At 41.2% G+C, this 14,268-nt stretch overlaps 2 protein-coding genes across 2 annotated transcripts; both read right to left on the reverse strand.

The window, feature by feature from the left end:
• Positions 1-48: 48 nt before the first annotated feature.
• LOC115376352 (uncharacterized) lies at positions 49-9,187 on the reverse strand. Its single transcript, XM_030075880.1, has 6 exons — positions 9,001-9,187; positions 6,228-8,119; positions 5,541-5,774; positions 4,666-4,890; positions 3,821-3,887; positions 49-2,640 (listed from the first exon to the last, which is right to left on the reverse strand). Exons 1-6 carry the CDS (start codon positions 9,176-9,178, stop codon positions 1,880-1,882), a joined length of 3,357 nt encoding a protein of 1,118 aa, XP_029931740.1. The 5' UTR covers positions 9,179-9,187; the 3' UTR covers positions 49-1,879.
• Positions 9,188-11,675: 2,488 nt separating this feature from the next.
• Positions 11,676-13,106, reverse strand: LOC115376220 (GTPase IMAP family member 7-like). Its single transcript, XM_030075710.1, has 2 exons — positions 12,267-13,106; positions 11,676-11,774 (listed from the first exon to the last, which is right to left on the reverse strand). The coding sequence occupies exons 1-2, from the start codon at positions 13,104-13,106 to the stop codon at positions 11,676-11,678; spliced, it is 939 nt and encodes a 312-aa protein (XP_029931570.1).
• Positions 13,107-14,268: the final 1,162 nt, after the last annotated feature.

The following is a 14,268-nucleotide window of genomic DNA, read 5'->3' on the forward strand; positions in this document are numbered from 1 at the left end:
TCTTAGGCCACAACAGAAAAGGGAGACACACCAAGAGTATGATTTAAGATAAATATTATTTATTAAATCAAATTAAACAACTCAAATAATCAACTAGGCATGTGGGTGCAGATCTTCTGAACCTTGGTCCAGTTTCTGCCCCCCTTAAGCAAACAGATTTTATTGTCTTTTTTCTTCTTCACTGTACAATGATCAGAGTCCCTTGAATCATTTCATATGTACTTTGCAAAGATGTTCAACTTTACAACCATCTACCAAGCCATCTTCATCTTTTTCTTCAATAACCATCATTTTGACCCTTTTCATCTGTCAGCTCCATGACCACATCAAGGCAAGAAAGACTACCTGCCTTGTGATCCAGGTGTATATCAGTGTAAATGCTGTTTTGTGATCAATTCTGTGTGAAAGACTTTGAACTGCTTTAAAGGACTTTGACCTTTGAATTCCCTGTGAAGATGCAGGTAAACAGAAAAGTTTACCTCACAGATAAATAAAACACATACATACATACATACATGCATACATACATACATACATACATATGCATCCAGTGGTGGGGAAATACTCAGTACATATACTCAAGTAACACAACCATAATAGAAAAATATTCAAACAGCATTAGAAGTCCTCCATTTGTAATTTTAGAGCAAAAATTCTCAGAAGCTGCACACTAAACATGAGTTGATTGAATATTTAAATAAACTCACTGATGTTTCGGCAAGGCAAGCCTTGCAGCAAACAAAACATCAACAAGGTTTTTCCAATATTTAGTGGGCACTCATGTTCAGTGTGCAGATTCTACTTTTTCCTCCACATTTTGATCTTTACCTGTCCTGCACATGACTAAGTTGTGAGAGTAAATTATGATGTTGGTTATCATTATGTTAAGTATGATATGTTCCACTGATCTCATAAAATGAGATTGCAGTGTAAATACCAACATTTCTACCTCCAAGTAACAGCATCTGACAATGACAGAAATTTCAGTAACAGTAGAGAGGTCAGATAGTCAGAAATTTAGCCCTATCTTCAAGAACAGTTGCTTCTGGAACCTCAGAAATTAAGACCAAAGCTCTGTCTGGTATCTTGATTTAAAAGTGTACAAACAGAGATTATGAGCTGTAGGCTTTGACTTTCCTGTACATGGCACAATAGCTTTAATCCTGTGATTTGGTAGAGCAACAGTCTGACCAGCAAGTGGTCATGGTTTTATGGGAAAAAAAAAGATACCAGAAAGGACGTACGAGTAGAGTTGGACATCGTTTGGATCTCAAGGATTCTGATTCCGCTTCTTTGATTCTCAAAGTCAAAACAGGTCACTTGTTTACACATTGGAATGGCAATTAAATAATTCCACTGGAACTGAAACTTTAGAAACGGTTCCAATTTAAAACTAATTTTCAATGCCCACTCCTACAAACGAGTAATCAGCTGTTTTGTTGTTGACTGATTCTTTGATAACAAAACAGCAAGCATATAATGGAGAAATAAACAGAAAAGGAATAAAACCTTATCTCATTCAAACCTGAACACATAGAATGTGTCCAGATTTCCAAATTCAAACCCCATAGGAGATTCTTAAACTCTTTCTGATAATTTCAGATCATTCATCAATTTAAGTTTTCAGAGATCATCACATCATCCTCTGAAAATATTTCATAATTCACCATGATTGTTTTGCCTCCTCAGACAGAATTCAGAACTCTTATTGTTTACGCAGACAAAAGTTTCAAACACAGTCACAAAGCCATACATGGTGAACAAAAGTAAAACAGAGTTGAAAAAAAACCTTTGATTAAAATCATATTAATAACTATAATTGTCCTATTGTTCCTTGACTGATTGCGACATAATCTGTCCACAGCCAAACCAATGACATTTATGTTGTGAGACCAGCAAATATGTTCCAAAATCTCTTAAATGCACTGATTATAGCCTTATGTCTGATCTCTTTCTCTGACATGTTTCCTGATGACTGTCTAATACGCTCTTCCTCCTTTTGTATTTCTCTCTCCGCTGCCTCTAACAGCTCATTGGTGTAGCAGCCTCCATTGTTGTCCTCAATTATCTTGTCTATTGCACAGAGTAGCTGAGCCACCTGGAACTTGTTGCTCCTGTAGGGATCCTGCTGGTTGTGCTTCCAACATTTATTATCAACAACGCAAAACCGGCGACCACACTTTTCCACAAGTTCCCTCAGACTTTCACTCTGATTGACAAAGTCGTGAATTTGCATTCCTTCATGGAGGTCATCACCATGGGTGAAGACAACTGTAGCATATCTGAAAGCTTCTTCAGAGAAATATTGGGAAATCTTTTTGACAACGGTTTCCTCATGATCTGTGTGTCTCCCCAGTTTGAGCACGATGAGAAAAGCATGAGGCCCAGGAGCACACTCTAAGACACACTTCACTATCTCTTTCTTCAGCTGCTCCTCAGTTTTCTCTGTGTCAAAGAATCCAGGGGTGTCAATCAAAGTGACGCTTCTGCCATTGACAGATCTGGACTCTGCTTTACAAACACTAGTCTGGGATTGTGGAGAACTGCCTGTCTCGAATACAGTGTCTTTAAATATGGTGTTTGCTAGGCTGCTTTTCCCAGCTCCAGTTTTCCCCAGCAGGACAATCCTTGTTGTGTCCACTAGAAGAGAAAAACAACTCAGCATAAGTAGACTAATACTGGACATCTGTCTGTGGCACATGGTCACAGTGATCATGACATTTTAACTTTGGCCATCAAATCTAATCAGTTCATACTTCAGTCCAAGTGAAATTTTGTGCCAAATTTGAAGAAATTCCCTTAAAGGCCCCATGGCATGAAAAATGTAATTTTCATTGTTTTTTCGTGATAGGGAAGGTCTCAGGGCCACATAAATACTGTCCCATGCATTAAACCTGTGATAAATGGAGAAATGCACACAGCCCGTTCTTTGAAACTCTCCCTTTAAGAAAAGCGGACAGCACTTCCTCCTCTCTGTGATGTCACACATAAGGCTACACCGCCCACTTAAACTAGCCAGCCTGCCTACGCTCCCCAGGTAACAAGGTAACAAGTTAGCGACATGTCAAAGAAACGTTGTTGCGCCATAGACAGATGCACTAAAGTTTCATTGCATAGTCATCCAAAACAAACACGTTAGAGACCAGTGGCTGATGTTAATTTTTTCCCGTTTACCGGTGAGTAGCATTGAGTACCATTGAGCAGCGTAGGCTTCAGTTACTTGCCTGTGATTGGCCCAACTATATGTCACTCAGAAAACAGTCAGCCAATCAGTGGAGAGGTACTGATTCTCTCTTCTGATTGGCTAAACAAACCGTGCTGCCAGAGCTCAAAGAGAAAGGCAAGAGAGAGGAGCTGTAAAACTATATTTAGCAGACCACAGGTACTCAAAACCACAAACACATCTTGCTAGGGATATCAAAAGTTAAAATAAAACCCTGGAAAAGTGAACCGCATGGGGCCTTTAAGGCGTTCATAAGAATGGGACCTAGGTACGGACAACCTGAAAAACATACTGCCTACGTTCACAGCTGTCACCCAGCTGGAGGCATAACTAGACAGCATAAGAGATGCAATGGTACCAAAATGCCATGTTAGGTTGTCAGCAAGGTGGCTAAATATATTTCAAAGTCAGGCTAAATTTTGAACATTGGTTGAATATTTGCAACTGGGGACTGTTTAAAGTTACTTGGAAAAATGTTATTTATCAAATCAAATGACAAACTGTATCTGAAATAAGTTAGGTGAACCTGGTTAAAGTTTCTGAAGAAATGTTAAATGTGCTTGCTTTACATTGCCGATCGTGAATATCTACACCCACCTTGGTCTGGGTGAGCACTGTCCATGAATCTTCTGAGATGCACAACCTCCTGGGCAGACTGGAAGGTCTGCAGAGAAACAAAATGACAGCTTTTTTTCCAATTCCATGTCCTCATTTGAAAAAAGATGCTACCTCCTAAAAATACAATTATACAATTTACTATCCACAGTATGTTTCAAGGTACCATTTAGATAGAGATAGACAGATAGATAGATACTTTATTCATCCCGAAGGAAATTTGCAGAAAATTTACGCCAGGGGTGTCCAATCATGTGCCATGGCGGGCCAAGAAGCTGCAGGTTTTCATTCCAACCAAGACCTCCACCAGGTGATTTCATTGATTAGCTTCTCCTTTCTGATACAAGGTGAGGTGATCAGTGAAGTCACCTGGTGGAGTCTTTGGTTGGAATGAAAACCTGCAGCCACTTGGCCCTCCATGGCACATGATTGGACACCAATCATGATTGTGCAATGTTGCAATGTTGCAATCTCACAAAAATAGCAACATCTTGTTTTGTGCTTCTTCCTTTAAATACACCTCCCATTTCAGAAAACCACACCTCACTCTGGCACCAAGCCTGATGCGTAAGCATGAAAGTACCACATGAACAGGAAAAGCGTGTTTCCAGGTCACTAACATACCAATTTGTTGTTGTGTTGGAGACAACAGTCTTTGTGTATCCATGAAAATAGAGCCAAAAGCCCTCTATGTCATCTTAGATTTTTATAACTTTTGAGCATGTAAAAAAAACTACTATACAGAGTCAGTTTCTACATTACAAATTGACAATTTATCCTCAAAATAAGTGAATGTTGACAAAGTGAGATATGTATTGTGCAGTTACCTTGATAGATTCTGTGTCACTGGGGTGAATGATGATGCAAACCATGAATGGTGTTCTCCTGGTCCGGTTCTGTTCATATGCTTGGATCTCCTCCAGCAGAACCCTGGCCACCACAGCATGAGGAAAACGAAGAACAGCTCCAGTGCCAAGTGCTGGAACAGCAACAGAACTAAAGCCTCGGTTGTCACAGAAGGCCAGGATGTTGCCAATTCCTTGCCTCAGAACCTGGAAAAGGTCAAAGTTCAGACATTATCAAGGTCCAACATAGTGTAAAAGGCTTAAAGTGAGCTGGCTAATTTGTGAGGGGGGGAGGAGGTATAGCTCATGTTTAAATAATTTAGTTGTGACAAATGGTTCACAGAGATAGAGGCATCAAATGCATGGGACTGCCTTGAATACTGTCCTCCACGATTCTCCAGTTAATTCAGCAAATTAATTGGCGATCTACCAGTTCTAAAAGGACATAGAAACTTTCCATTCCCTACTGTATTGTATTCTCAGGACTCCTAATAGATTCCACCTTCGCAGTTGATTATGGAGGTCTATGACTATCAAATCAACTAATCAACTTTCTGGGGGCAGTCCCAATTGAGATGATCTGTCAAAAATGAAACTTGTGCAAATCCATTTTGTGATTGCCAGAAGGTCTGTGAATTAAAAAACACACACATAATAGTTGAATTGCTGTGTTGAACGGCCATATGTGATTACACAGAGGGAAATCTGAGCCGAGCAGTCGTACACTAAAATATGCTTTTTAGTTAGTTAGTTAGTTACACTTTATTAATTCCACAAGGGGAAATTCCAATTTTTTTTTTTTTTTTTAGTTAGTTAGTTAGTTAGTTAGTTACCTGATTTAGTTAGTTAGTTTTTACCTGGATGGCTGTTCCTTGTTGATCATCCCAAGGAAGGAGGTTGAGGAAAAATACACAGCCACATGGAAGTCCAGGTAAGCCCTCCACTGGGACAATTTCAACTGGGGGTGTTGATGCTCCTGCTTCATTATCAAACCTGGTAACCAGCTGAGGTCCGACCAAATTGTACAAGCAATGTCCGATGCGAGTAGAGAGAGGATTGCGGCCAAACATAGGAGATACAAGGGCATCCGACTGGGAAGAGACCAAGCACAGGTTGGGGTGTGAAAAGAGTGGTCTAATATCTTCAGTACAGTACAAGTGGTTTTCAAAATAATGGACCTTTCCATAATTTTGCATAGTCCAAAACTGTGTTTTGTAAGATTACAGTGACGTTGACCTTTGATCTCTGACCCTGTCTCAACATATTGCCTCCAGCCATGGCTGTCGCTGGCACAGAAATTAGGAATTACACAATTAGAAAATCTTTAAGAAATCTTATTACATGTGCTATCCACTGCAGAATAAAAAGGAGAGTATAATTCTTGAGTTGTTGAGCTACATACTGTATGTAAAAATTCCTTTACTGTCCTTTACTATTCAGAATTGTTTTTTATCATTCATGATGAACACTGAGATAATGTCAACATTTACAGTTTGAACAATGGTTGACCACTTTTATTAACATCTCAACACCCTGTGTCTCACCTGCTGAATCTCAATGAGTCCTTGGACAATCTCCACCTGGACACTGTCACCAGCAGACCCAGCTGTAGCTCCTCTCACTGGGTCTTGGATGGCAGTACTGGGACCACTCCAGGACCTATGATCCCTGATTGTACGGTTTCCTGTATTTTTCCCTTGCAGAAGCCTGTTGCATGCTTCCTGCATGGCCCCCACCACCTCACCTCGGTTATCTATCAGGATTACTTTATTCAGACCTTGCCCCTGTCTCCCAAACCTTTTAACAGCGGCCACAATGGCCTCAGTGCATACTCTGATAGGAACGCCATATGTACCTGAGCTAATACAGGGAATTGCTATGGACTGGAACTCCATCATCTCTGCTAAGTTCAGAGCAGAGCAGACAGCTTTTTCCAGCAACTCCCTCTCTCGGCCACCTGCTCTCCCCTGCACAGGCCCAACAGCATGCAGCAATTTATAGCAATTTAGGTTCCCCCCTGTGGTCACAACCGCATCACCTGTTGGGATTTTCCCAACCTGCTTTACTAGAGCACTACTCTCCTCCTGCACTTGAGGACCACCTGCATGACTAAGCGCAGCAGCCACACCTCCAACATGATCAAGATCCTCATTGGCTGCATTCACCAGGGCATCAGCATGCTCTTTGGTGATGTCACCCTGGCACACCAGCACCTGGAGTCCACTATCAAGGCAGTATGTGGCAACAGTTGTGTTTCCAGGCAGGTCAATAGTGACTGTCTTCTGAACTAAGGAATTTTGACTGGACTGGTCCAAAATAAACTGTATGATAACCTCACTCAGCTCCTCAACCTCTTTGCTGTGGCCTAGTAAACAAACCTTGCTACCTGAGGCAAACCTTACCACAACCCTACATCTTCCTTGGTTCATTTCCTTTGCCTTGGACTCAAGTTTCTCTTTAAGCTCAGATGGCACAGCAGAGCAGTCTGGGACATCAACTTTTTCTTCCTTGAACTTGTCCAGCACTGCCTTTTCAATTTCATCCAGTTTATCAGAGCAGAGGGTGAACAGAAGTAGTTCAGTGTCCCTTAGCTCTATTTCCACGTTGCTGCCAACCCCTAAAAATTTGCCTAGCATCCCAACACCCCCATGCTCTTTTCTCATGAAGGCCAAAAGATGTGGACTCACACAAGAAACCATCCTCTCTAAGACCAAATTCTCCTTCTTGGAAACAATGTCTCCAGCTTGAACAATCTCCTCCAAAGAGCCTTCCAAAACTAACTGACCTGCATCTCCTTTTGTGACCTTCACTCCAGGGATGTCCTGCCTTAGACTGTGTTCTATGTCCTCCCAGAGGAGGCGGAGTTTTGCTTCGCCTAATCGACGAGTTGTAGTTTGCTTCTGACTGACACCTGACCCTTGGCCTGTGACATGTGAGTCCACCACATCCCTCAGTCTGGTTTGCACCTGGGAATGCTCCCCAACCACCACAGCCACTCCGACCTGGCTGTACACCCTCACTTCATCTGTGTCCTGACTAGAGCCACGGGAGCAAAGCAGAATGCTGATTTTGTGTGGGTCCAACTCAAAGTGGCAAAGATATCGTTCTTTGATCTGTTCAAAGACTTTTTCTATCTTAGCTTTCCATTGTTGAACTTCATCTGTATCTGGGATAAAGCCCTTGACCAATACCCTCCCTTCATCTGGGTGGAGCTGCACAGAGCTGGCCACAGATGCAAGTTCTTCATCTAGCTCCCTCCCAGCTCTGGGATGTTCCTTCAGGTAATGGATGAGGTAGGGGTCCAGCTGTAGTTCATGTTCTACACCACTTGGTGTCAGTTTTGAGGAGTGCCCCGGGTCATCATGGATGGTGAGTTCCAGAAGACCAGTTGCCAAATCCAACACATGCTCAGACTTCTGCAGAACTCTTTGCTGATCTGAGAGAGGAAAGGAAAATTACTTTTTTTTCAATGATGATTTTCATTTTTTCTTTACAAACATCCAAAATGGTAATCCAATGCATTTTACAGATGGATATTCAAAACACACACACACACACACACACACACACACACACACACACACACAAAACTAAAAAAAAAACACAACAGTTAAGGTTAAGAATAAAAAAAATACATAAAAAGAAACAATAATAGAACTTATACTGATGTACACAGGGGACATTACATTTCATGTCTCCTATACTAAATTACTCATTGATCCTCTATTGATCTCTTCCAGCTCTCAGTTAACTGGTCTCTCTCTCTCTCTCTCTCTCTCTCTCTCTCTCTCTCTCTCTCTCTCTCAACTGTGCGCCTGTGCGCAGAAGTCTACAGTGACAAATCAAAATTACGTTGCAATGATCCTGTTTTTCTCTCGCTCCACCACTATGTTCGTAAATTTTTCCTACGGGAACTGATCATTATTTTTACTGATAATTTATCGCATGAATTCAGATACGCTAATTATTCATATAAAAACAGTCTAGATGAGAAAACTCACCTGGTTAAAGGGCGTGTACGATGCGTATATTTGGAGAGGAAACAATGGTGAAGTGAAACTGTCAACATCTACACTATGTACATTTGGGAAGTGTACTTTTAAGTCAAAACGTATGGATGCAGGTCTGTAAGCTCGGTATAAGTCGTATTTTGTGCAATCTTTCACCTAAAATCAATTATTCAATCAACAAATAATCGAGTATGACCACTTTATGCAAATGATTTCTGGTTTAGCCTTCTTTGAGATACCAGTCTACGGTATAGCCTTATATTACTCACCAACTACAGTTAACTCTATAATCAATCTTATTTCTCACCTGTTTTATCTCTGAAAGCGACTGTATAAACTTTTTCAGTCGCTCTCCTCAGCGGACCGCACTCCCCTCCGCCTGATCTCCGGCGAATCTGAAAGTAGTTTTCTACCCTCTTCTTCTGCTCACCGTCCAGGCTCGAACACTCAAAGTAAACGGGGTATTTATAAGGGTCATCATCCATACTTGCATTGACGCTGAAAGACGGAACTGAGTCGTCAGATGTGTCCAGGACGTGCAGCAGGAGTGCGGCGGCGATTCCGGACGTGGAGCGACATTCACAGTGCCAATGCAGCTGCGCCTCTAGTGTCGACACATGTGAATTACATGCAGACTAACAAACACTAAAAGGAAGGGCTTAAGTCGTTCTCATAGCGGCTCATAGTCAGCCTGTCCCAATAGGAGGAGCCCAGGAAGAATGCAAGAAATCATTTGTCTTAATGGTAAGGGTAAAGGTAAAGGTTAAGGTCAAGGTTATCTAAAGCGTTCAAATTAGTTTTGGTTGCCTAACTTCAGTGCTGTTCATCATTCATGGATTGCAACTTGTGCAGTACAACCTATAACTATAATAAAGTTAGTTATTTTACTTGAAACGCGAACATCTTATTCAGCTAATGCAACCCCAAAAATCATATAAATCCGCCCAGACTTTTTTTTTATGTAACGTAGGCTAAGTGAACCAAACATTTTTATTTACACAACATAGGCTAACAGTGACTTAAGCCATTGCTTGTCGTTTATTAAAAGCATCCTGTGTCATTTATCAGGTGACTCCTAGTACAAGCAGCAGGGAAGAGGCATGTGGAGCTGCAGGGTGTGGGGTCTCCATATAAAATGATTTGTGATGAATAAATGGAAGTTTATGCCTTAGTTTTGAATCAAGATGTTTTTCATTTTTTTCCTGTTTGATAGGATATATTGGCGTCTAGAGCATGATATGCACCACAGCCATGCCATGTTTTTTAGGATCAGGGAGGCAGTGATATGACAACAGGAGAGGAAGAAAGAGGCTCTCAAGTGAGGTCTGAAGTTTATGCCTCATGCCAGGCAATTTTTTTCCCAAACACTGAACAACTCAGAATTAATGAAATGGATAGCCCACCAGGCATAGTGTTGATTTGTTTCATTTTAAGTGTCGTGTTATTTTATAAGGAGAATCCTGGTATCCGAAACAGGAAGAGTCAGGTAAAGGAGAGGCAGGTGGAGCCACTGGATCTCAAGTGAAGTATTAAAATAGATAAGTAATAAATACAGGATTGATTTAGAGCTGCATGGGGGTGAGGTGGGGGCTTAATTGGATATGTAATGCATGAATTCAAGTTCATGCTTTAGTTTTAAAATGGTCAGTATTGAACTGTCGGGACCTTTCCTTAGACATGCATCACTGAACACATTTTTAGAAGCAAGGAAGCCGCAGCATAATGATGACAAAGAGATGAGGTCTTCACAGGAAATAGACATGTTTTATTCTGCTGTAGATACACAGACATCAGTATGAGTATTTTCTGCATCTGCAAATCCCAAAAAATTAAGTGTCAATTTTTACAGCAAAGCCATATTGAATATGTAGTCAATGTAATAGTTAATCTATACAGTACTAATATATTTATAAAGTAAGGGTTTAAGGTGTTCCTTTAACATATGCTGGCAAATAAGTATTGATTAATTATTATTTTCCTCAAGTATTGATTATTGTGTCAGAACTTGTACTAACGAGGATTGAACCCAAATGCATGACTCCAGACGAGAGTTCCAATGAATATGAATGAATATGAATATGAATGAAATGAAAAAGTAACAACGGAAATTCACTATGATAACAAAAGTAGCAACAGAAAATCACTCTTAAAGAGGAAATACTACAAACAAAGGCAAGACAAAGTATCAAAGAAACAAGAAACTTAACTATGAAAAAATACAAAAAAATACAAAACCTGACGTGACTTGACTTGGAGGTAACACTTTATAATGAGTACACACTATTAAGCATTAGTTAAGCAATAATAAATACTGAATACATCATTTATAACGCATGAATACTCATTAGAGTAAAACATTTATAACTGTGATTATAAACCACATACTAATGAGTATTTATGTCAGAAACATGCTTTATAAATGATGAATTCAGTGTTTACTGATCCATAACTACTGTGCTTATAAATGATGAGTAAAACATTTATAACTGTGTTTATAAACTACATACTAATGAGTATCCATGCGTTATATATGTGGAATTCAATATTTATTAATGCTTAACTAATGCTTAATAGTGTGTACTCATTATAAAGTGTTACCGACTTGGAGACTTGACTTGACATGAAGCAAGGACAAACACGTGACCAAACAGGACGAACTGGCACAGGACAAAGGGAAACACGGTCTATACATACACACACAAGGTAATGGGAAACAGGTGGAAACAATCAGGGCGTGGCAGACAATCAGACCGGTGGGAAACACACAAGGGGAAGGGCAAGTGACCTGACATGAGGAGAGTGGGATTTCAAAATAAAACAGGAGACAAGACACAAACAAAACAAAACATAATTTCTATGACATGACAAATTGTTGTTAAAAGGTAGGCTTCAGATGATGAGCTTACTAATTAGACATGAGAGCCAGATATTGATGAATATCATAAACAAAGGATTATGTCCATCAGAATTTAGATGTTGCCTCTAGCAGCCTCCATTATTTTCCTCAATTATCTTGTCTATTGTGCAGAGTAGCTGAGACACCTGGAACTTGTTGCTTCTGTAGGAATCCTGCTGGTTGTTCTTCCAACATTTATTATCAACAACACAACACCGCCAACCATCGTTTTAATATTCACTCAACTTTTTGTAATTCTGTTTTGTAACTCTGTCACAAGTATTATTTACTTTGCAGACAGCATCCTTAGCTTTGTTCCAGACAGCTCCAGCTGCCTTGCCCATTGCCTCCCTTGCTGTTTCTGCCTCCTCAGCTGCATAATATCCTGTAACACCTCCTACAACTGCTCCTACTCCGCCAATGACTGCTGCAGATATGCCTAACGCCATTCCAGCTGCTCCTAGTCCTCCTGCTACAGCGGCCCCCCCTGCTGCTGCTTCTACTGCTCCACATGCTGCTGCTACTTCTGCTGCTCCACATGCTGCTGCTGCTGCTGCTCCTCCTGCTGCTGCAACTACACTTCCTGCTGCTGCAGCTCCTTTTGCATCTCCTCCTGCTATTGCAACTACTGCACTTGCTATTGCTTTTACATTTTTTTTTGATAAAAGTGTCTTCACAGCAATAATAGCTGTCAAACCAGCCACAGCCAAACCAAGGAAAGCTCCTAACAACGCTCCTGTTGTGACACCAGCAAATTTGATACAAAATCTATGCAATACCTCAATTTTAGCCTTTTTTCTGATCTCTCGCTCTGACATGTTTCCTGATGACTGTCTAATACGCTCTTGCTCCTCTTGTATTTCTCTCTCTGTGGCTTCTAACGGCTCAGTGGTGAAGCAACCTCCATCATTTTCCTCAATTGTCTTGTCTATTGCACAGAGTAGCTGAGCCACCTGGAGCTTGTTGCTCCTGTAGGGATCCTGCTGGTTGTTGTTCCAGTATTTGTTATCAATGACGTGACAGCGGCCACCACACTTCTCCACAAGATCCCTCAGGCCTTTACTCTGATTGACAAAGTCGTGGATTTTCTCTCCTTCATCAAGCTGGTCACCGTGGGTGAAGACAACTGTAGCATATCTGAAAACTTCTGCAGAGAAACATTGGGAAATCGTTTTGACAACGGCCTCCTCATGATCTGTGTATCTCTCCACTTTAAGCACGATGAGAAAAGCATGAGGCCCAGGAGAGCACTCTAAGACACACTTCAGTATCTCTTCCCTCAGCTGCTCCTCAGTTTTCTCTGTGTCAACAAATCCAGGAGTGTCGATCAAAGTGATGCTTCTGCCATTGACAGATCTGGACTCTGCTTCACATTTACTAGTCTGGGAGTTTGGAGAACTGCTTGTCTCGAATACAGTGTCTCCAAATATGGTGTTTGCTAGGCTGCTTTTCCCAGCTCCAGTTTTCCCCAGCAGAACAATCCTTGGTGTGTCTAGAAGAGAAAAACAACTCAGCATAAGTCAGAATCAGAATCAGAATCAGAATGCCCTTTATTGTCATTTTACAATAGTAGAATGAAATTGCAGCAACTCCAATTTCAGTGCAGGAAAATATACACAACAATACAAAATATAAAATATATAAAAATATACAGGTACCAGATTCACAGAATCATAACAGTATAAAAATAAAGTGCGTAGTAGTGAGGTACAGTGTAATGTATTGCACACAGGATAGACTGGATATACACTGTACTGGTTACAGAGTGTTATTGAGGGAGATGATGGCTCTGGGGAAGAAACTGTTTTTTAGTCTGTTTGTCCGTGCCCTGATGCATCTGTATCGCCTCCCAGAAGGTAGCAGCTCAAACATCTGGGAGGCGGGGTGAGAAGAGTCCTGGATGATGCTGAGAGCTCTGCTGACGCACCGGGAGTTGTAGAGGTCCATCAGGGAGGGGAGAGGACAGCCGATAATCCTCTGTGCTGCAGTAGCCTAATACTGGACATCTGTCCAGGGACGCTGGAAGTCAGTCAAAGATGGGGGTGCTGAGAGAAAGTTTACAATTTTATTGCCATTGCAGAAAAAGCAGGGGGTGCTGCAGCACCCTCAGCACCCACACTTCCCGCACTGGTGCATCTGTCTGTGGCACATGGTCATAGTGACCATGAAATTTTACCTTTAACCACCAAAATCTAATCAATTAATACTTAAGTCCAATTTCATGTTAGGTTCTCACAGTGGTGTAGTCTAGTTCTAGTGGGTATATGCGTGCGCGCGCGCACACACACACACACACACACACACACACAGAGGCTCCCTTTCTGAAACGTTAACGTTAGCTCCAGCTGTAGTGTCCCCCGAAACGTCACGCCTGACGGAAGACCCTATGTTCCAAGAGAGCCCGAGAAGGCGACTTTATGAATGGGAAAGTGAACATTATGTTAAAAAAAACATACTGATACGTATCTTTGCGCATTTTTAAGTGGTTATATGGAAATTCGGGACCTTTTCTAGTGGGTATACGGCGTATACCTGCGTATCACGTAGACTACACCACTGGGTTCTCAGCATGGTGGCTAAATATATTTCAAAGTCAGGCTAAATTTTGAAAATTGTTTGAATATTTGCAGCTGGGGACTGTTTAAAGGTTGCCTCGAATTTCTGGGAGTATATAGTATG

Source organism: Myripristis murdjan, chromosome 18 (genome assembly GCF_902150065.1).
Source record: "Myripristis murdjan chromosome 18, fMyrMur1.1, whole genome shotgun sequence".
Classification (NCBI taxonomy): domain Eukaryota; kingdom Metazoa; phylum Chordata; class Actinopteri; order Holocentriformes; family Holocentridae; genus Myripristis; species Myripristis murdjan.